The sequence below is a fragment of the Artemia franciscana genome, chromosome 12 (genome assembly GCF_032884065.1).
Source record: "Artemia franciscana chromosome 12, ASM3288406v1, whole genome shotgun sequence".
Classification (NCBI taxonomy): Eukaryota; Metazoa; Arthropoda; class Branchiopoda; order Anostraca; family Artemiidae; genus Artemia; species Artemia franciscana.
The window spans coordinates 29,320,029-29,342,255 of NC_088874.1; the positions used below are offsets into that span (position 1 = coordinate 29,320,029).

The 22,227-nt window shown below is 35.4% G+C and overlaps 1 protein-coding gene across 1 annotated transcript in view; it reads right to left on the reverse strand.

Moving 5' to 3' along the window:
* Nucleotides 1-4,634, reverse strand: part of LOC136033967 (uncharacterized) — a 59,480-nt gene extending 54,846 nt beyond the window's left edge. The window contains exon 1 of the mRNA XM_065714993.1: nucleotides 4,512-4,634. Coding sequence (XP_065571065.1) covers nucleotides 4,512-4,542 — 31 coding nt within the window. The 5' untranslated portion in view covers nucleotides 4,543-4,634. The remainder of the gene's footprint in view (nucleotides 1-4,511) is intronic.
* Between the last annotated feature and the right edge of the window lie 17,593 nt (nucleotides 4,635-22,227).

Below are 22,227 nucleotides of genomic sequence, written 5' to 3' on the forward strand. Positions count from 1 at the left end.
TTTTAAGAAAAAAAGAGCGGGGGAGGAAGCCTAGTTGCCCTCCGATTTTTTGGTTACTTAAAAAGGCAACTAGAACTTTTAATTTTTTACGAATGTTTTTATTAGTAAAAGATATACGTAACTTATAAATTAGCCTGCATAACGAACTTTTGTATTCTCATGTTTTTATTACACATATGAGGGGGTTCACCCCCTCGTTAGAGCCTCGCTCTTTACACTAAAGGTTAAATTTTGTCCTATCTCATTAAGAATGACCCCTGAATCACAACAAAAACCGTAGAATAAATAGTTGAAATTACTAAAAATACTTTAGCGTAAAGAGCAAGGTATTAGGAGGAGGTGAGCCCCTCATATGCGTAATAATTTCTGTTCGTTTTAAGTTTTAATGCTCCTCCTTACTTCCAGCTGAAATAAATTTCATATTTATTTTTTCATTGTTTTTTTTTAAATAATTCTAGAATATCCTGCGCTCTGTTCATGGAAATTTTCTTCCCCCATGACAAATTCCTCGATGGAAAGTTCCCCAATATATCCTCCTCTTTTCAATCCCTCCCCGACCAAAAAAATTCCCCTGAAAATGTCTCTACACTTCCCAATACCCATTACTATATGTAAGCACTGGTCAAAGTTTGTAACTTGTACCCCCTTCCACGGGAATTTTGGGGGAGTAAGTCGTCCCCAAAGACGTAGTAAGGTTTTTCGACTACGTTGAATAAAACAGCTATCTCAGATTATTGAACCGTTGACTTTTGGAAAATAATTTGCGTAGGGGGGGGGCCTAGGTGCACTCCAATTTTTTTGGTCACTTAAAAAGGGCACAAGAACTTTACATTTCGGTTAGAAAGAGCCCTCTCGCAACATTCTAGGACCACTGGGTTGACACGATCACCCCTGGAAATAAAACAACCCAAACAAATAAACACGCATCCGTGATCTGCCTTCTGGCAAAAAATACAAAATTCCACATTCTTGTAGATAGGAGCTTGAAACTCCTACAATGGGGTTCTCTGATACGCTGAATTTGATGGTGTGATTTTTATTAAGATTCTATGACATTTAGGGGGTGTTCCTCCATATTTTCTATAATAAGGCACATTTTCTCAGGCTCGTAACTTTTGATGGGTAAGACTAAACTTGATGAAACTTATATATTTAAATCAGCATTATAATGTAATTATTTTGATGTAGCTATTGATATGAAAATTCCTTTTTTTAGAGTTTTGGTTACTATTGAGCCGGTTCACTCCTTACTACAGTTCGTTACCACGAACTGTTTGACAAAATAAAAGTAAATGCCCTTCTGCGGTGGTCTGTCCAGATAGTGTCACTTAAAATCTCCCGTTTTAAATCCTTAGAATATAAAAAAACTGATTTCTCTTATATTTTTATCCTCTTTCGGCGTAAATTGATCTTTTATGGCAGAAAATGCCAGTAAAGGCCCCTCTGTGGTGGTCTGTCGAGATAGGGCTGGCTTAAAACCTGCTGTTTTAAAGTTTTAGACCATTAAACATCGATTTCTCTGATATTTTGAACTTATTTGGGCAAACATTGGTCTTTTATGTTGTAAAATGGCAGTAAACGCCCCTCCACGGTGTTTTGTCAAGATACACTGGCTTAAAAACTCCTGTTTTAAAGCTTTCGACTATGAAAAATTGATTTCTGTATATTTTAGTCCTGTTTCGGCAAAAACTGTTCTTTTATGGCACAAGATGGCATTAAACACACCTCTCCAATTTCCAGGGGAGGTGTACAAAAGTCTAATACCCAATAGAATATCATAAATAAATAACTGCCATAAAAGATTTTAAAGTTAAGGTGGGAGGTGCTAGGTGTTGTTTTAGTTTGGATTATTTTATAGTTTATTTTTAGGTTTTTTTTTAGGTTAGGGACTGAAATTTAAAGCCCACTAAGCTATCGTAAATGAATAACATCCGTAAAAGAGATTAAAATTAAGGTGGGGGTGTTAAAGGAACTTTTCTGGGGGAGGGGGACTGAGACATAACACCCAATAGGCTATCGTAAATAAATTACTTCAATGAAACCGTTTACATTTAAGTTAGGAGGCTTTAAAGGAATTATTCCAGAGGGGGGGAGACTGGAAACTAACACTCAATAAGCTATCATAAATAAATAACTTCCTTACAACAGTTTAAAGTTAAGGTGGGAGGTGTTACAGGAACTTTCCCGGATAATAGGGACTGAAATCTAACACCCAATAAGCTATCGTAAATAAATGACTTCCATAAACAGCTTAAAGTTAAGTTAGGAGGTGTTGCAGGAATTTTTCCGGAGGAGGAGGAATGAATCTAGCACCCAATAAGCTATCGTAACTAAATAACTTCTATAAAGGACCATAGAATGATTTGCCTTTGGAGGTTGTCGAGGCAGAGAGTGTTCGAATTTTTAAGAGTACATTAGTAAATACGCCTTTTTATTTAGACGCTTTTGTTGTGTAGTTCCGTATTATTTAGAAGTTTTTGGTGTTTAGTTTGTCGTTGCCAATTTACTTTAGATTAGTATAATGATTTTGTGTTTTGTGTTTTTGCGACAAGCATTGAGGCTTACCGCTATTCGCAATAATAAATAAATAAAGAAAAGAGTTTAAAGTTAAGATGTGATTTGTTACGGGAGTTTCCGGGGGGAGGGGAATAAAATCTGACACCCAATAAGCTGTCGTAAACAAATAACTTCCCTAAAACAGCTAAAAGTTAAGGTGGGAGGTGTTACAGGAATTTTTCTGGTGGATAGGAGTACTAAAATATAACACCCAATAAGCTATCGTAAACAAATAACTTCCATAGAGCTTAAAGTTAAGGAGCAAAGTGTCAAAGGGATTTTTCAGTGGTGGGGGGGGCTGAAATCTAACATCCAGTCAAAGACACAAGGGGTTTTCATTAAGACCCCTCGAAAATAACTCTTAATAAGGTTTAAATATGTCCCCAATAACAACCCCCCCCCTCTGGAATTGCTTGCTAGGGTGGGCTAGACACATATTTTCACGTTGGCGTGAAATATGCTTAGCCTTAGCTCAATGAAACGTGGTAATTCCATTAAAACCTCTCAGAAATACTTTTTAATCTGACTTAAATTTACCTCTAATAACGACCCCCCTGGAATTGGTTTCTAGGACCACCATCTTTCTTTTTTTATCCTATATATTTTATATTTATATCCTATATATTTTTACTTATATTTTATCCTATTCCAGGTTTTTTCACGTTTTATTTTTCCATTTGTTGAGTTTTAACTGCTTTTTCTATGATTTTATGGTTCTTTTTGCATATATTTTATCCTTTATAAGCTTTTTCATTTTTTATTTTTAATGCCTGTTTTACTAATAATACCTTGTAAATTTGTTTTTATTAATAAAACTTGTATTTACAATAAAATGTAGGCGTCTTTTTAGATTTTTGCTCCAGGACGAATCTTCAATACCTGATCATTTACGTAATGACACATCTAAAGCCAATGCTATTTAACATGTGCTGTATAACTCAATCTGTCTAGATCATATTAGAAAATTAATAATGCTGTAACATACAGGTGTACCTGATATAGTAAAATCAATAGCACTGGGATGCTATTAAAGACGTCTTGAAGAAAAAATGTCTTAATAAAATTATCCCGCTTGAATATTGGACTCTAACACATCCTGTTCCGTAACAATAAAAAAAAACTATGATGGAACAACCAAATACTATACATAACAACCAAAGTAAACATTCCCTGTTACGTAATTAACATCTGTATCACTTAGGAAACATTCCCTATTACGTAACATGCACCTGCATCTCTTAGAAAACATTCCCTATGACATAACATGCATCTGCATCTCTTAGAAAACATTCCCGATTGTGTAGGCTATGTAGGTGTATTATATGCATGCGCTAAAGTATTGTGTCAGACCCAGGTCTGCGTAATGACGTCTTGAGGGACTAGTAGCTCTTATAGTTTACCCTCCATCTTTCCCTTTTAAACAGGTGAACCGTCACTACTCAAAATAAATATTGAGAAAATTGAATGATTTTACTTTTCGTCAACCTGAAATCTTAGCAAAAAAAAATTCTTACATTATCTTAAACACTTTATATCTTATAAAATATTGATACAAGTAGCTGAGGGATGAGTAATTTTGCTATTTTGTCACAAAAAAAAATGTATGTGCTAGTTAATCATTCTAACGCTATGCAAATTTTGATTGATTGTACATTAAAAAGTTTATCTATGAATATGCATAAGCCCCCACACACAAAAACAAAATGAGTCAGTAGCATATAAAAAGATGAGCCTTGGAGGGAAAGGTGCGAAAAAGAATGAAATAAAAATAAAAAGTAAGCAAAACAACATAAGACTTAAATATAATGAAGGAATTTGTTTATCATTCTAAAATTCGAGAATTAGTAGTTTAAATTATCTACCGAATTAAAAAAAAACAGCCAGACGCATAAAAATATTGTTTTTGATGACCTGGAACAATATATTCCTTTTTTAATTAAAGAAATTTGTATTACTGATAAAGGTCCATAAGAATAGTAGTTTCATTTCTCAATTGTAAACTGTTCCACCAAGGTCAGTACAATACTGATAATTCCAGAATTCCAAAATTACTTTATCTCTATGATGCTATAATCCTTTGTTATAATTTAAAAACTCGTTTGTTGACTAAGTAAACAGCCTGTGACATGTTTTCTTATAGATGATTTTCCTTATTGTATGTAAAAATAAAACAAATATTAATATTTTTTTCACTATTATTATGTTAGAGGATTGGGTACTTATCTGTTATAGCTACCAAACTCAAGAACTGTAGTTTGGTTAATTTTACTGAAAGATTAAGTTAAAAAAATAAACTTTTAAAACTGAAAGTAAGGAGCAACATTAAAACTTAAAACGAACAAAAATTATTATGTATACGAAAGGGGTTCTCCCCCTCGTCAGTACCTAGTTCTTTGTGCAAAAGTTCAAATTTTTGTCTAATTCTTTAAGAATTATCCCTGAATCAAGAAGATCGTTTAATTAGAATAAATAGCTCTTTTGAAAGTATTAAAAAACTTTAGCGTAAAGAGCGAAGTACTGAAGGGGAGTAAGGGGCGAACCCACTCAACTACGTAATAATCTCTGCTCGTTTTAAGTTTTAATTTTGCTCCTTTCTTTCATTTGAAAAACTTATTTTTTAAAATCTAATTTCAGATCGTTTTAAATAATTTCGGAAAATCCGGCGCCCTCTTCGTGCAAAATTGCCTTCCCTCGTGAAACATTCCTCCATGGAAAGACCCTCTCACGCAACCCCCGAACCCCCAAAATAAAAAATCCCCTGAAAGATTCTGTATACTTTCCATTAACCAATGCTATGTGTAAACAACGGAGAAATTTCATAACTTTCAGCCCTTCCCCCGGGAACTGCGGGGGATTAAGTCATCCTCAAAGACATAGTTATTAGAATTTTTTCTATGTTGAAAAAAAGACTATCTCAAAATTTGGAGGGCCTAGTTACCCTCCAATTATTTTTGTCACTTTAAAAGGGCACTAAAACTTCTAATTTCCTTTCGAGTGAGCCCTCTCACGATATTCTAGGAACACAGGGTCGATTGCTCTTTACATTAAAGTTGAAATTTTATTCCAATCTTATAAGAATGACTCCTGAATCACAAAGGCCGTTTAATTAAAATAAATAGCTCTTTTGGTAGTGCTTAAAAAAAGTTTTGCGTGAAGAGAGAGGTATTGACAGGGAGACGAACCTCTTCACTCGTGGAACAATTTTTGTTCGTTTTAAGTTTTGATGTTGCTCCTTTCTTTCAGTTAAAAAAACTTGTTTTTTTAATTTAATTTCTGATCGTTTTTATATGATGCCGAGAAATCAGGTGCCCCTTTCGTAGAAATGTCGCTTCCCCATGAAAACTCCCTCCATAAAATTTCCTCTCAATTAGCCCCCCCCTTCTAGACCCCACCACCAGAGGACATCCCCCTGAAAGTGCCTTTATACTTACCAATAACCAATAATATACGTAAATAATGGGCAAAGTTCATAACTTGCAGCCCTTTCCCACGGGACTCTGGGGGACTAAGGCATCCTCAAAGAAATAGTCATTAGATTTTTCCACATCTCTAAATCCTGATAGGTTGACTTTGCGAAAAAATGAGCTTGGCAGGAAGCCTAATTGAACTCCACACCGTTTTTGGTCATTTAAAAAGGGCAGTAGAAATTTTAATATCCTTTCGAATGAGCCCTCTCGCAAAATCATAGGACCACTAGGTCGATTGCTCTTTACGCTAAAGTTCGAATTTTGTTCCAATTCTATAGGAATAACCCCTGAATCACAAAGACCGTTTCAATACAATAAATAGCTCTTTTGAAAGTACTAAACAAACTTTGGCGTAAAGAAAGACATATTGCCTAGGGGAACAACCCTCTCATACACGTAATAACTTCTATTCATTTTAAGTTCTAATGTAGCTCCTTACTTTCACTTGAAAATGCTTGTCTTTTTTATTTAATTTCTGATCGTTTTTTAAATCATGCTGGTACATCCGGCCCTCCCTTCACTGAAATGTCCTTCTTTCCATGAAAGCTTCCTCCATGGAAAGATTCTCCCACATAAACCCCTCTATCCCCCCACCCGAACAGAAAAATCTACCCTGAAAATGGCTGTATGCTTTCCAATGACTAATACTACATGTAAACAATGGGCAAAGTTCAAAACTTGCAGCCCTTCCCCCGGGGACTGTGGGGGATTATATCATTATCAAAGACATACTCCTTAGATTTTCTAATTATACTGAACAAAATAGCTATCTAAGAAGCAACATTGCTTCTTTCGTGTATGATTTTTGGTTTGTTTTGTTTTTCTTGCGATTAGCGGTCTCTGGCTTGGAAACGGTAAGCGAGAAAAAATATAGAGTTTTATATGGAGATGGTGAGAAAGAAACGAAAACGAAAATGTTTTAGCTCCTAGAATAAACTTCTTAGAGATCATGTAATTTCACACTTCTGTAGCAATTCGGATAATCTCTTTAGAATTGAATTTCTACATCTCTTTTAGGTTTCAGGGAAATTAAATTGGCCTAGCAAAGCTTGATGAAAAGTTTTAGAAATATTTGTCTTAGTTGTACCTTTTCAGAGTTCAGTTATTAGTTCAGTTTTTGCGAGGGAGAGGGAGCGTATTGTCTCTAAATTCTTCTCGCTCTAACAGCTACCAAAGAAGGCTATCAAGTTTCAACAAGGTTTCAATCTAGGATGGAATAAAAGAACTAAAAGGAAAGGAGAAAAAACTGGCCAACAGCTACAGTTCTTTTTTTGTACGTGCTTGCTTGATAGAGCCTACCTGACGGAATGGCTGTGTATATGTCATCGCCACCATCATAAAACTTGAGAATGTAATTTTTTTAGATTAGCAATTTTGTTTTAAATATTTTTTGGTTTTAATATAATTCTCAGGGATTAATTTCTAGGGATTAATGTTTAAGGATTAATTTTAGGGTTCTTATTAGCATCTTTTGTCAGTTAAAGTGTGATAGCATAAAATGTATTTTTTCCTAGAGGAAGGTGCGATGTGAACTTTCAGGTTGAATTGTTGGTTGAGGTAGAGTTGTTACAGCAGGGTGGGAGAGAGGGAGTTACTTGCTGATAAGTGACTGGACTGAACATGACTTGACTATTTGCGCTACTATTTTTCTATTTTTATTCTTCTATTATTAGTTTTAATTCAGTTGTTTTTATTTTCATTATTCATTTTATAGGTTATTTATTTCAAATGATATATAATTACATCTAATTAAATATTTGCTTTAATATACAAGTAATTATGTGGACTTGTGCACGACCGCAAACCCTCATGGGTTTTTTCCTTCGCGAAAGTGAATCTTTTCAGTTTTCCCTGTCATTTTCACTTGATTTTGGAAAATTGGCTCCAACTTTACCCCCTCTCCCCTTACAGGAATTAAACGAAATTACGGGGTTTGGATTTAGTGATATACTACGAAAACAGTTACAAACCATAAACTGCATGATCTCTAATCACTTTTTAATCAAAATACTTGACATATTTCGAAAATAAGTGTATTACAATTATAAAAATAGTGATTTGTCTGAAAAATAATCATATAGAAGGGAAAAGACTGTGATTGAAAAAAAAATACAAAGGCAGCAATTGAACACTTAACATTCTGACTCGAAGTCTAGCGCTCAACTAACTGAACCACAGCTCTATTAGCCTAATATAATCTCTTGGTGTTTTTGGACCATAACTGTGTAACTTATTAAGGGGGCTTGGACGAGGAATATACGGGTGGTGTTCTTGTAAACCTCCGGTTAAGGGTTTTGGACCATAATAATTGTAATAACCATTTAATATTTTCAAGCTTTTCCACTTAAGAAGTGGCACCAAAGTGTTGCTTTTAGTGCTATAGCAAACTTACGGAAAATAAAATTGATAAAAAGCACGTAAATAGGATAAATAGCTTTTAAATGAGCCATTAAACATCACTCTAAAAGTTTTAGTAGCCGATTGGCCCCAGCTTTTCCGCTTGAGACATAGCACCAAAAGTGCCAGTTTTAATGCCATTTGGCACTTACACAGGTCGGCCCTCCAAAGGTAAAAGTACGTATATGCACAATTTTTCACTTCTCGACTTAATGCCACCACCATACTAAAAAAAATGTGCTGAATCGAATGGTATATGTAAGAAGGCTCTAGTCCAAATATTAACGGAAATAGCATATGGATAAAGTACGTATCTGAAAAATTTCTGGGCGCATCCAAAGGTAAAAGTACGTATCTGTGTAGATACGTACTTTCACCCTTGGTACGTACTTTTGCCTTTGGCCGGCACATTAAAATGAGAAAGGAAACCAAAGGTCAAAGTACGTATATGTCATGATTCAGCACAATCATCATTGTTTGTTTACCAGAGCAGAGCTGAACAACCAGCCAACTCTGAGCTATTAAAGAGTACTGGCATAGAATGTCAAGAGGCTTTCTAAATTTACAGAGAGCGTTGGTTATACAAAAGGAAAGAGATTTAAGGTAAGAAAATTTTGCTTCATGCTATTTTGGAACCTTTTCTCCAAGTAGGCCTAAACCCTCTGGTAAAACCCCATCTGTACTACCAGGTAGGTACAACAGACCCGCTACAACCAGTTTACACAGCTAGCTATGTAGCTGTCGAATTAGTACAGGAGAGCAGCGTCATACCAAATTACCAACCAACCACCTAAAGCCATTTTTTTAGTATTGCCTACAAACATGACTTACCTTTGAAATAAAATAAAAAACAAGGGATGCATCAAAATAACCCCTAGAACCTTCTCTGTCATCTGAGATAATCAGGGATTAGTTTGGTCAACTATTACAACATTGAGAAAAAATTGAGGGCCTCTAAATATTGCTTACCTTAGAAACAAAAAAAAATGTATCAAAATAGCCCTAGAACCCCCTCTTTCATCTGAGATAATCAAGGTTGATAACAAGTTCTTAGAATTCCAATTTTTCAGGACATTGGCATGTCAAGCAAGTACAAATGAGGCATCAACTTCAAATACCGACTTGCCATCTTCCAGTGAAGAGCAACAAGGAGCTAGTTCCTGTTCCCCCCCAGAAATCATCCAGATAAATCAAACAACAGACATATCACCCAATTTTTCTGGACATTCTCGATCAAGGGACACCACTGATGGAGAAGCTAAAACTAAGGCACAGTTAAAACACTTTGCTGATGAAGAATTCGAAAAAGAAGATTTAAGTAGAGGTGATAGTGATGAGTCTGATATTGACTGGGAGGACGTTGAAGGGACATTTGGGTCTTCTGATGATGAAAGGCAGACAACTTTGAAGAAGAGGAGAAAGCTCTTTACAGATTTAGTTCCTCTTTCGGTCAGTAATGATCTTACATCAGATCATCCAGAGTACAATCTGATCCATTTTCCTACCGATCCTTTCCTGCCCTTGGAAGATTCGGCTTCGGATGCAGCAGCTTATGAGACCCAAGATGACCAGCTAAATTTGGACAATCAACCATCTAATGAAAGCAACAATGCTGTTTGTGAACCTGATTCCTCAGACCATGTCATGTGTGTAATTGACGCTGTAGCAGCAAGGTCTGTGGGACAAGATAGAGAAAATAGACGTGAAGAAAATGGTGGAGGAGAAGGAAGGTCTATTGTTGACCTTACTCCAAAACAAGTTCGCTCAGAAAAAGATAAATTTGAAAGAGATGTTAAGAAGTATCCATTTCCTGACGAACCTGGCTGTAAATCTAACAAATGTACAAACTCATGTTTGAGGTTTTCCAGTGTAGAATTCAGGAAAATTTATGACACATGTTGGAGCAAAGAATATAAATCAAGACAAATGTGGCTCGCTTCTTTGCTGACATTCCTACCAGTTAAAAGAAGGACTATTGCCCCAGAAGCTGCGTGTAGAAAAAAAACTACAGTTAGGTACAGCCTTCCCAGAAATTTGAATGAATACCCCACACTTACCCCAAAAGTTGAAAACTTGCCAGTTTGCAAGTCTACATTCCTTGGTTGTCTAGGATTTGGCAAGAATGACAGAGTGATTTTTACAATCAAGTCAAAAATTGAAAGGGATGCTCTTGGGAATGAGCTCAAGGACGGAAGGGGCCATAAAGTGGCAGGGCCACCAAACAAAGTTGATCGAAGCCTTGTGATGCAGCACATTGAAAGCTTTCAGCCAGCAATTCCACACTATCGTCGAGCTCACGCTCCAAATGTTCGGTACCTTTCTCGTGATTTGAGCTACAAATTTATGGCAGAAGACTTTAATGAAAAATATCCAGCAAATAAAATCTGTGATGAGACATATAGGAAGATTCTTAATGGTATGAAAGTATCATTGTGCATGCCCCAAAGTGACAGCTGTGACATTTGCACACTATTAAAAGAGAAAGTAGGGGCTGCGAGAACTCCTGGTACAAATGGTGAGGCAACCGAGAAAGAGACTGAACTGTACAGAAAGCACAGAGATCTTATTGAACAGGTTTCAAAACCATTTTCTGCAGATAAGAAGAAATACGAAAAAGATTCAACTACCATATTGTTCACCGTGGACCTACAAAAAGTGTTATTGCTTCCCATCATGCACAGCAGAAAGGAGGCCTTTTTTCTATCAAGACTCGTGTGTTTTAATGAGACGTTTGCCCCCGTTAAGGCCACCCAACAAAACCAGAACCTTTGCGTTGTTTGGAACGAATCTCGACAAGGACGTGATGCACCTGATATAGGTAGTGCCTTCCACAAGGTCTTAAAGATGAATAGGGATATCTTGCACTTCATTTTTTATACTGACAATTGCTGTGCCCAGAACAAAAATTGGACAATTTTTAGTGAATTTGTACTGATAGTCAACAGTGAAGGAGGACCTGAAACGATTCGTATCAAGTATCTAGTGAAAGGCCATACGCACATGGGGGCTGACTCCATACACGGATCGATTGAGTCTCGAATTCGAAAAAGGGATGTTCTTGACTTTGAAGATTTGTGCGACACCATAGAAAAAAGTAGAAAATTCACGAAAGCCGTGAAAATGGACATAGAAGACTTTTGCCAGTGGAAAAGCTTAAAAGCTCCTGGCATCGTCATGAAGAACTTGGGCGTGACCATTGATGAGTTCAGTGAGGTCTGTTTTAAGAAGGGAAAAACAGAACTGTTCTATAAAACTAGCCCTGAGGGTGAAGAAAAGAGTCTAAGTTTTGTGCCAAAAAAGCTGGTTAGTACAATCAAAGAGGCAAAGTATCCTTTGCCAGATCCGATTCTTGGCGCAAGGGGGGTAAAGCCAGAAAAGAAAAAGGCCATCTTGGAAAAACTTGTACCTTTTATGAATGAGAATCGCCGTACATTTTGGCGCACTATGCCTTCATCAACAGCTTCTGTCGATTTGCTGAAGCACGGCTGTGTTTCTTAGCTGCCTGCAGTATTTCAGTGATTTCTTTTTATTTTTTTTATTTTTTAACTTCTAATTATTTGAATAAAAAAATGACTTGTTGTACATGCTTCATACGTGGTTTTACCTTCGGTATACGTCATAGATACGGGGTTTTGGGCAGAGTAAAAGTGCGTTTTATGTTTTATACAGACTTTTACCTTTGGGACTTCATTCGAATTCGAGTCTCGAGTCAAAGGTAAAAGTACGTATATGTCATATACGCACTTTTACCTTTTGAGAGCGCCTCTTTATATGAGTAACGGTCCAATGGTAAAAGTACGTATCTACTGTTTCAGGCTTCGGGGCAGTAATAATAGAAAATTTTACTTAAAAATATGAAATCCCCATATTTGTTTACCTATTTAACTAATTTCCAGAATTAGCCAGTGTCCAGTTTCACCGTAAACCGTATTTGAAGCTCTCAAAAGTACTCAAACTTTGAGCCGTGATTTATCGAAATAATGAAAAGTGTAGATACGTACTTTTACCTTTGGAGGGCCGAGGTGTAGTCATAGGAGAAACGTATATATGAGCAATAGCTTTTATATGAGCTATTCAACATCTGTCTGCGATGTTCTAGTAACCCACTAGCCCAACCCTTTGAGAAATGGCATAAAAAGTGCCATTTGTTGTGCCATATAGCACTTTCAGATGGTGGAATTTACAAGAAGTACGTAATTATGAGAAAAAGCTTTTGAATGAGCCATTAGACTTCTCTCTATAATGTTCTGGCAACCCGCTAGCCCTGGAAATAAAAGAAAAAAGGGACAACAGATCAGTGCTACCCTTGCAAAAAAGTTCAAGGTGGGGGACTGTAAAAAAAAGGTTTACAGTCATGCTGATTCCAATGGTTCACTTTTAATTTTGATCTGATGCCATTTTCAAGGGGTTTTCAGCCTTTTTTCACCAGGGGTGTTCACCATAATTTTTTTTTTGCGATAAACTTTTACTCTTAAGACGAACCAAAATAATAGTTACAATTCCTGAATCAAAAAAAGTTTTTTAACTTTTGGTTACTGAGTGCTGTGGTTCACTGTTTACTAAGATGCATCTACTAATGCCAATACTATTTGTGAATGTTAAAATAGTATATTTTTGCTTAAACATTCGTAAATTGAAAGTTTTGCAGGCAGTTAATCAAAAGAGGAAATCATTTAATGTTAAAAAACTGATAAACGCATGTACAAATAGTAGCCACAATTTTAAAAAAACGAAATCTTAATAGCAAGAAATAAAATAGTTTATGGTAATGAATGAAACAGTTCTTGGTAACGAATCAAACAGTTCGTGGTAGGAGACTGTTAATAAGGAGTGGTAATTTTTATAAGAATTAATACATCAAAAGAAATACTTTTTTATGGTGATTCCAAATGTCAAAACTCATAAAGTTTAATATTACCCATAATAATTTATGAGTCTGAAAAAAATTGCCTAAGTTTCGTCAAGGGGGAAAGCCTCCAAAAATTCAAGCGATCTTATTGAAAGACATACCATCAGATTGACCATATCAGAAAACCTTACTGTAGAGGTTTCAAGCTCCTATATGAAAAGGTGGGGATTTTTTTTTTTATTTTGTTGGCAGAAGAAAGATTACAAAAGTAGTGAGGGCCCTTTGGATTTAACTGGACAGATAGGCGGTGTACAGTAGGAGCTACTATCCTCTTAACATGTTATTGCATGTATCTGGATATTACGCAATACTATAGTGTACATGTAATGGCGTAGTTCGCTTTTATACTACGTAGTAGGGTTTGTTTACTTCAGAATTTCTTTGTCTGTTACGTAGTAGGGTTTATTTTCTAAAAGATGCAGGTGGTTGTTACATAATAGAATTGGTTATAATCAGCTAGTAGCACACATAATAGATGCAAACGCAAACATTACATCATAGTTTCGGTGATTGTTTAAAAATGCCCGTGAGGGCCAGTAAAATCTTTAGGGCCCTCCCAAATAGAAAAATGGATCATTGCCAAATATTTTTATACTTCACACACATAGAGCATTTTGTTGTCGGCGAACAATGGATTTCCCCTGTTTCCATGAACAGGGGGAAAGCTGTTATACAGTCTAGATTAATTTTCTAGGAACAAAGGCATGTTATTCATTTCGTAGGATAAACAAAGGATTTATCCACTATGTCCAGGAACAGCGGTGACACGTGACTCTCTATCGATTTTCTAAGAATAAAGGCTTGTATTTTTTCTAGCACAGGGCGGGGAATTTTCTATTGTTCTCGGAGGGGATAAAACCGGATATTGATCATTTTCATCAGTGTTATATTGCATATTGAAACTTAAAATCAATTTTATAAAATTGATACTTCTAGAAATTTGAAAAAGAAATGGATTTTGCCTGTATGCTAGTAAGTCTTTATTTATATGCCCCCTCCTCCTATCAAAAAAGAGGCAAAATAATACCCAAATGGGACCTTCTATCACCGTCTATATAGTAAAACAACTAAAACCCTAAGCCCCTCCTATTACATACTTCCATCACTGATAAATTAATCTAATTTTTATGATTTAAAAATATATGCTTTTTCACATATGAAAGTCTATTCTGACTTCGCACGATTAACAGCCGTTAGGCATTTGTGTAAACTTTAATAGTACCCCATTGTCATGTAGAAGGCTAGTTTCCGTGATCAGCTATCATCTTGCATAGGGTTACGGCGAAAAGGCTTCTTTTATAACATATACTTTGTCTGCTAAATTCCATTAGAAAGTTAATTGAGAGGAAGGAACGATTTTTCAAAAGAAACAAGGCATATTATTTTCGGCAAAATTAAGAGGTGATGGTTAAATTGATTGCATATTTAGCAAGGATTCCATGTGGAAAATTGGACAAGGAACATTTTGAGTATAATAATGAATTATTATGTGAGGTCCCTATCCTACATGGAGGCTATGCAGCCAGTTTGGAGTCATATTTTTCAATTATGCATGGCTTATTAAAGTACATTTAAAAAAGAGGTACTATGTTGAAAATACCAATTTATTCTTGTTTCTGAATGTTTTGCTTATTACGTTTAAAGGCTATTATATAAAAATTTCGTAGCCAAGTGGGAAATATTTGTGAAGAACATTTTACCCTTTCCTATATTATAGCAAGTACGAACAATCAAAGACTATTTACGGTCTACGATAGTTGATAATTCAAATTTTGCGTCAAACATCCCAAGTTTGGCGTACCCCCTTACTAAGGCTGAAGTGGAGGCACCTTTAAACCTATTAAAGTTTAAATTCCCCTTGCTAGCCCCTGGTTACAAATCATTTGCTAATATTTGCCCCCCCCCATAGTCCCTTACCATTAAGGCATTTTTCTCACGTGTGGGGCTGCTAAGGTGGATAGGGGGTAATGGGGTCGTTTCTAAAACCTAAATTCTAGCTTCTCATATGATCATATATTTCTATGCATTTTAACAATATAAATCCTTTTTATGAGAACTAATTTCCAACTTTCTTAAATGATCAAATAAGATGTATCTTCTTACTTCAGTAAAATTCTGACCAATAAACGGGCAAGGGCATATAATGCAATAATTGTACCTACTGACCAACATGGGTACCCATAGAGACCAGTGGACTCCTTACAAGGCGATAATGCTGCCCTTATACTTGGCGAAATTGCCGGCCCTTCTATGCTTTCCAAACAAGATTGAGTTGCCAATCATAAGGTAAGTAAAATTATTGATATTTTTCGTAAAGCATGATTCTTTAGCGGTAAAAGAACTGAATGTTTTTTTTTTGCATCGCAAAATAAGTAGGATGACATGGATCATGTTACCTACCTCTGAGAGGGGGGTTTGATGGTATTGTCCCATCCTTAAGAAATAGCTTTATTATCAGGACACTCATGATAGTTTTGAGGGGGCTTTCAGGACACACCTCGGCTCTAAAACAAATTGCTAAGATAACACTTTTTTTGCCTTAATAAAGGAAAAAGCTAGGATCTTGCTGCTTCTAAAAATAACGCATTCTTATAGCGATTAGTAGTTAATTTAAAACGAGAAGTTTTTAACATCCTGCATTCAATGGGGTAACTTGAAGTTTTATATTTGATATTTCTTCAAGAATGCTTAAGTATATGAACTGTATTTTAGTAGCATTTTACTGTTGGAAGGGTGGCCATGTCACGGCCTCTAAGAATGGAGTATTGAGGACCCTAGTCCTTAGACTAATAATAGTTTTCTTTTCAGCTTAATAATATGTTCGTTATCAGCTTAATATAATTTTTTACAGCTTCAAATCCTATATACTTCAAGAAATAAGAATTGTCACTATTTTTTCCATGCCCCAATGATGATTTTTATCAAAAAATACATCATCTGCTCACCGATCCCATTAAGCACGACAAATGCAAGCCAACACTCCCTTCGTATCTATTTTAAGATTCTTTGGAACTATTTAATAGCTAAATAGTTAAGGGGATGACGTAGGATGGGGGTACGCAGTGGACACCTTCAAAACCAAATCTTATTGCCGATGTCAATCCGAAACGGAATATAGTTAAATATCAAGTTATTTAGCGGTGGATACTGACCAACACTTTCAAGGTCACAAAGATTCATAGACCCTTCCTTTTCGATTAAAATCCATATATGAAGATGTTTATTGACAACTTTTGTCAGTAAGCAATCTGAGGCAAAAATAAAGGTTGAAAAGTAGACGTCCAAACTTATCTTAAATTTAGCCTTCAGTGAGATATGCGAGAGTTTGCGCTATAGGAGTCCTTATGACGTTGTAACCGACCCAAAAGAATGTGCCCAAATTATTGCAGATCTGAATTTACTTCTTTCGCAATCACAGACTCTAATATGGTTCTTTTCCATAGGAAAAACAGAAGTTTATTTCAAAATAAAAATATTTCCGCTGGCAGTGTCATTCTAGAAATTTCAAAAAACTCATATTGGAAATTTATCACAATATGTTCAAGCTCTATTTTCCAGGGAATGGCCAAGTTCAAAATTACAGTGAAGACACTAAATCCTTTTGGTTGAGAGTTAAAACAGATCACCTGCTAGTTGATTTGGCAAAGGGTGAGAAAGTAAGCTCTCTAATGGAATATAACCACTAGAACGAGTCCATTTACCCTGAGCTAGCGAAGTGCCAGGGCCCTAAATAAGTTATTATCTTTAAAAACTGAGACGGGAAGTCACTTGATATCAAGCGGAGTGCTTGCAGGTCTGAAGCTCTACCATGTGCAAAAGCACAATGATGACATTAAAAGGGTGTACAAAGGGGTTGCCTTCACAGTATGTAAAGGAACATTTCTTCATGAGTGTTTACAGAAAATGTGCAGCAACAAGTTTAATTGCAAGAAGGAAAGTCCTGGCGATTCGCTCTTTAAAATATCAAACTACACATTTAGAGTTGAGAAATATGCCGTGTCAGCAATATTAGACAAAGCGTATTTGCTCGTGGACGGTGTGATGGTACTACCACACGGCCACCACTTTACTTCAGATCGAGACATTTGGGTAGAGTACAAACAGCGGCTATGTTTGGAGAAAGCTCAATAAATGGTGGGAGGACGATCCTTTTTCTATCTCAACATTTTTTTTCTCAGTCTCCCCTCCTCAGTCTTCAGCTAAGGAATGTGTTTTTATAGTGTTTTTATATTTATTTATTTGTTATTTTGCTCAAATTATTGTTTTAAATACTGCTTAATATACAATATTGTTATTTTATATTTCTTACCACGCCTTACGGCCCGGCGCAGCGGCCTCTTAGCCTTCTGGGTACTGTGTCTTACAGCCACCCCAGCCCTTAGGGAGGGACCCTTCTCTAAGTGTTCATCAATGTCTGGCAAAACAACACTTTCAAGGAAAATAATATAAATCGTAATAAAATGTTTTTAGAAAATCATAAAAATGTCTAATATCGCTAAAGTGTATGGCAAGAGTTCTAAGATAAAATAAAGACCATTGCCGGGCATAAAATTCATACGAGGACTTGATGTGTTTGATATTGTTGAACCAAACTCATGGTTGATTATTGATGAATTGGCTGAATCCATTGAAGAATGATCTCAGCAGATGTTACATTTATTCACGGCCCTATCTTACCACGAAAACGTTTCCGTAACCGTTGTTGACCACAATCCCTTTCATCAAAGTAAAAGTATAAGAAAACTTGCTTTGAATTGTACTTACTATATCATCTATTGTGTTTTGCATGATTCAAGTTCTCTTATAACTTTAAACAAACAATTATATCCTGGTGGACTGAAGTTTCTACTCTCGGCGTACAATCAGGTTACAATATGTCCCAGGGTTAAATTCTACTGGATATCAATAAAAAACAAGAATTTACTTGTAGCCACTGATATTTTTGACCATGAAATTATTGTAGATCTACCTGTGAACAGTGAAAAAGGCCATTACTTTTCATCATGACACTAAAGAAACTACATGAAAACATACATTAAATTTTCTTATTAGGTAATTCAAAACCACAGCTTTGGAAGGCTATGCTCAAGTATGGCATTGACAATGAATTAATTAATCTCAAATTGGGGCTTTGTTACATTTAACTGGAGGCAGTGTTCAACTCCCAGAAGTAGTCAAGGAACAAAAAAAGCAACATCGTCAACTTGTACGTGCCATAGCTTGTAAAAAGAAAGGAATAATTTTTAAAGGAAAACGGTCTATTCAAGTGGGCGGTAGTTTCTTTTCATTGTTAGTACCAATAATCGCAGGACTTGTAAACACTATTCTCTAGAAATAGACCTTGCAAATTGACGCCATTTGAACTTACTCCTTGAAGCTGGAAGTTTAAGTTCCCCCACCATACTTGTCTAAGTCATTGGAGCTGAAAAGAAGTTGACAAAGGAATATTTTGAGAATGAACCCAGCTACACTCTTCATCAAAATTATAGAGTTCGGGGTAGTCATTATCGAAAAACTAAATCTCTTTTCCCATTGCATATATTACAAGCAGACCTTTGGACTCTAGAAGAGGCTCAAAGACGTCCCAACAGCGCGTAAAAGTATATTTTACTTGCAATCAGTATTTTTAGTTGTTTTGCATATACCGTTCAATGGCGTTCAAAGAGAGGCAGTGAAGTTTCTAGAGCCCTTGAATCTATCTTTGAACCTGATTATTATAGAGAAATTAAATTGGTTGGGGGTAGTGAATTTGTTAAGCTACATCTGAGAAAGGTTTTACTGAAACATAATACAATACTCTTTCGAATTTTTAGTCCAATAAAAGCGGCATTAGTTGAACGTTTGATAAGAACCATTCGATATTTTATTTCAAGATATTATAAACTGAGAAACTGCTTTTATTCAAGATTTAGATAAAATTATGTTGATTTATAATCAATTTCCCCATCTATCCTTGTCCAATCATAGTCCTCTTGAAGCTCATGACAGTAACAGTACATTTCACATTTTTCTTAAGCAATATTCCAATGAAGGGGGTCGAGTAAGAAAGAGGAAGAAAAAGGCTTGTTCAAGCGGTAGTTGCTTTTTTTATTGTTAGTATCAATAATTGCAAGATTTTTAAAACTATTCTCTAGAAATCGCTAGAACTTACAAGTTTACACTAATCTGACTTACTCTTTCTCCTAAAAGTAATTTGAAGATAAGCTTGATATATTTAATAATAACGAGACAATTGCCGACGATAAAAATTAATTTGCTCTAAAATGCCCTTAGACGTGTTGATAGGCACTAACCTAACCGTGAAAGACCGCTCAAAGTATCAACCTCAAAATTCTGTAAGTTCAGCTCCACCACCACCAAAACAGGAAAAAGATTTATCTAATATTTTAACAGGTGTTGTAGACCTAATACCACATTCGTATCGTGAGCAAAGTAAAAAGAGTCTTGACCTATCTCGCTGATGTACAATTTGATAACGAATAGAATGATGTTATAATCCATGTCAAGAATTACAATTTCATTGATTTGGTATCAGTTTCAATTGAAAATCATATAAGACTTGAATCATTTGACTGCCATTTGTATAAATTTTAAAACCATCAAATTTTTCAAATGTCTAATTGGGAATAAACTTATTTTAAGTCGATTAAAGGAATCTGGATAAATATAAAAAGATGTTTTGAAATCGTTTTTGGAAAATACTAGCACAACAAGTGGGGGTGACGACCTAAAAGGTATCAAACGAAAATGTCTTAATATCAGCGTATCACCTATCAGTATGCAAACGGGTAGCGGAGGCTTCAGACCACGTTTACGTTCAAAATGGCTCAAGATAAAACCTAAATTATATAAAATCATAGAGTTTGCGGTATTCATTATCGAAAAGCTAAAGCCTTTTTCTCATTGCGTATATTGCAAGCAGATCTTTTGACTCTAGACGAAAGACGTTTGTAAGAATTCAAAAAGACGTCAAAAAGAATTCAAAGACTTCACAATAGCCCGTACAAGTACATTCTATTTGCAATCTGTTTTTAGTCGCTTTAAATATGCCGCTCCACTGCGTTTAAAGAGAGGCGATGAAGTTGTTAGAACCCATGAATCTATCTTTGAACAAGATTCTTGTAGAAAATTCAATCGGATCGAGATAGTGAATTTGTTAATCCACATGTAAAAAATGTTTTATTGAAATATAATACAATACTCTTTGATAGTTATAGTCCAATAACGGCAACATTGACTGAATGTTTGATAAGAACAATTCGACGTTTAACTTCAAAATATTGTAGATTGAAAAATACTGCTGCTTTTATTCAAGATTTAGATAAAATCATTTTTATTTATAATTAAAGTTCTCATTGATCCCTGTCCAATAGTTTTCCTCTAGAAGCTCATCACAGCTACAATACATTTGGAATTTTCTTCAGAAATATTCCAATGAAGGGGAACAAGTAAAAAAAGGAAATTTATAGTCGGTTATACAGTTTTTTGAAGAGGGGAATTACTTGTGGTCAACTTTCTAAAGTGTTAAAAGTCTTAGAAACTAAACCTGTAATGTATCGTCTACGTGATATGAAAGATGACGATATTCTTGGTTGTTTCCACGAGTATGAATTATGATAAGTTAAAAACAACGAAATATATCAAATTGAAATGATATTAAAGAGTCGAAATCGCAAGGGTAAGACACAGTTGCTTGTTCGCTGGTTAGGATACAACTGTGATTTTTATTCTTGGATTGCCGCTGAAGACATTCACAATGCATAATGATTTCTATGTGGCATTCAAATCCAATGTCTCTTACCCCCTATATGATTATTTGAATAAGACAAAAAAAATTTGGACAAAACTCTTCCCCATCCTCAAATTTGAGGGAAGGTATGAAGTTGTTCTTGATGATTTTATTCTTAAAAATACATATGGTATTCGTAAAAAAGATCGTATATATGATATAAAAGTTAGACCTAATGATTGGCATTCGTTACCGAGAAATGGATAAATCAATTGACTCGGCTGAATATCCATTCATTAAATTACCAAACAAAGAATATGGTAGTATGAATGGTCTGTGTTGTGCAATGAATAGAAGAATATCTGCTCTTAAAACGAAGCCTTTCAATTTAACTATTCGATGGACCAGGACAAGATCTACTTTAGTTCCCCCATTGACAATGAGAAGATTATCCTCAACAATAATCAAAGAGATATTCTTGGTTTTAAGCAAAATAAAATCAATGGTAGAAAAGCCAATAAATTAGGTGATCCTTTAGCAATAAACAATGTTTGGCCAGGATAAAATGTCATTTTCAACCCATCCTGTGAAATAGCGAATAGAAAAAATACTTTTGTTTGTCCTGATATTGACTGCTCTGTTGCTACGAGTATACCATGACAACTGGGTCAATAAATTGGCTATTACAGGTGTCGTTTGTCAATGCCCGGTTACTGTCTCGGCAATTGGTTTGTAAGTTGTTTCGTTCTACATTCGCACTTACTAAGAAATCAAATAAAAAAAACAAGTTTTTTAACTGATAGTAAGGAGCGACATTAAAACTTAAAACGAAGAGAAATCACACCGTATATAAAAGGGGCTGTTCCCTCATCAATGCCCCGCTCTTTACGCTAAATTTTGACTCTTTCTCCCAACTCTACTTTTTAAAAAAGTTAGGTGCTCTAAGAGTGAAATGCTTTTCAAATTTTTGTGAATTTGTTAATTAGTAAAAGCTTGAGTCCTTTAGATTTCTTCTTCCACCTATAGATAACAATCGGTAATGAGAAATGGTGCCAGCTCGTCAGGATTCAACCTATATTCATCTTAGATTGCATAGTCAGGGTCATATTTTCTACAATATAATCTAGATTCATTTTTATTATATCTCTTGGTTAGGTCAGAGTCATATC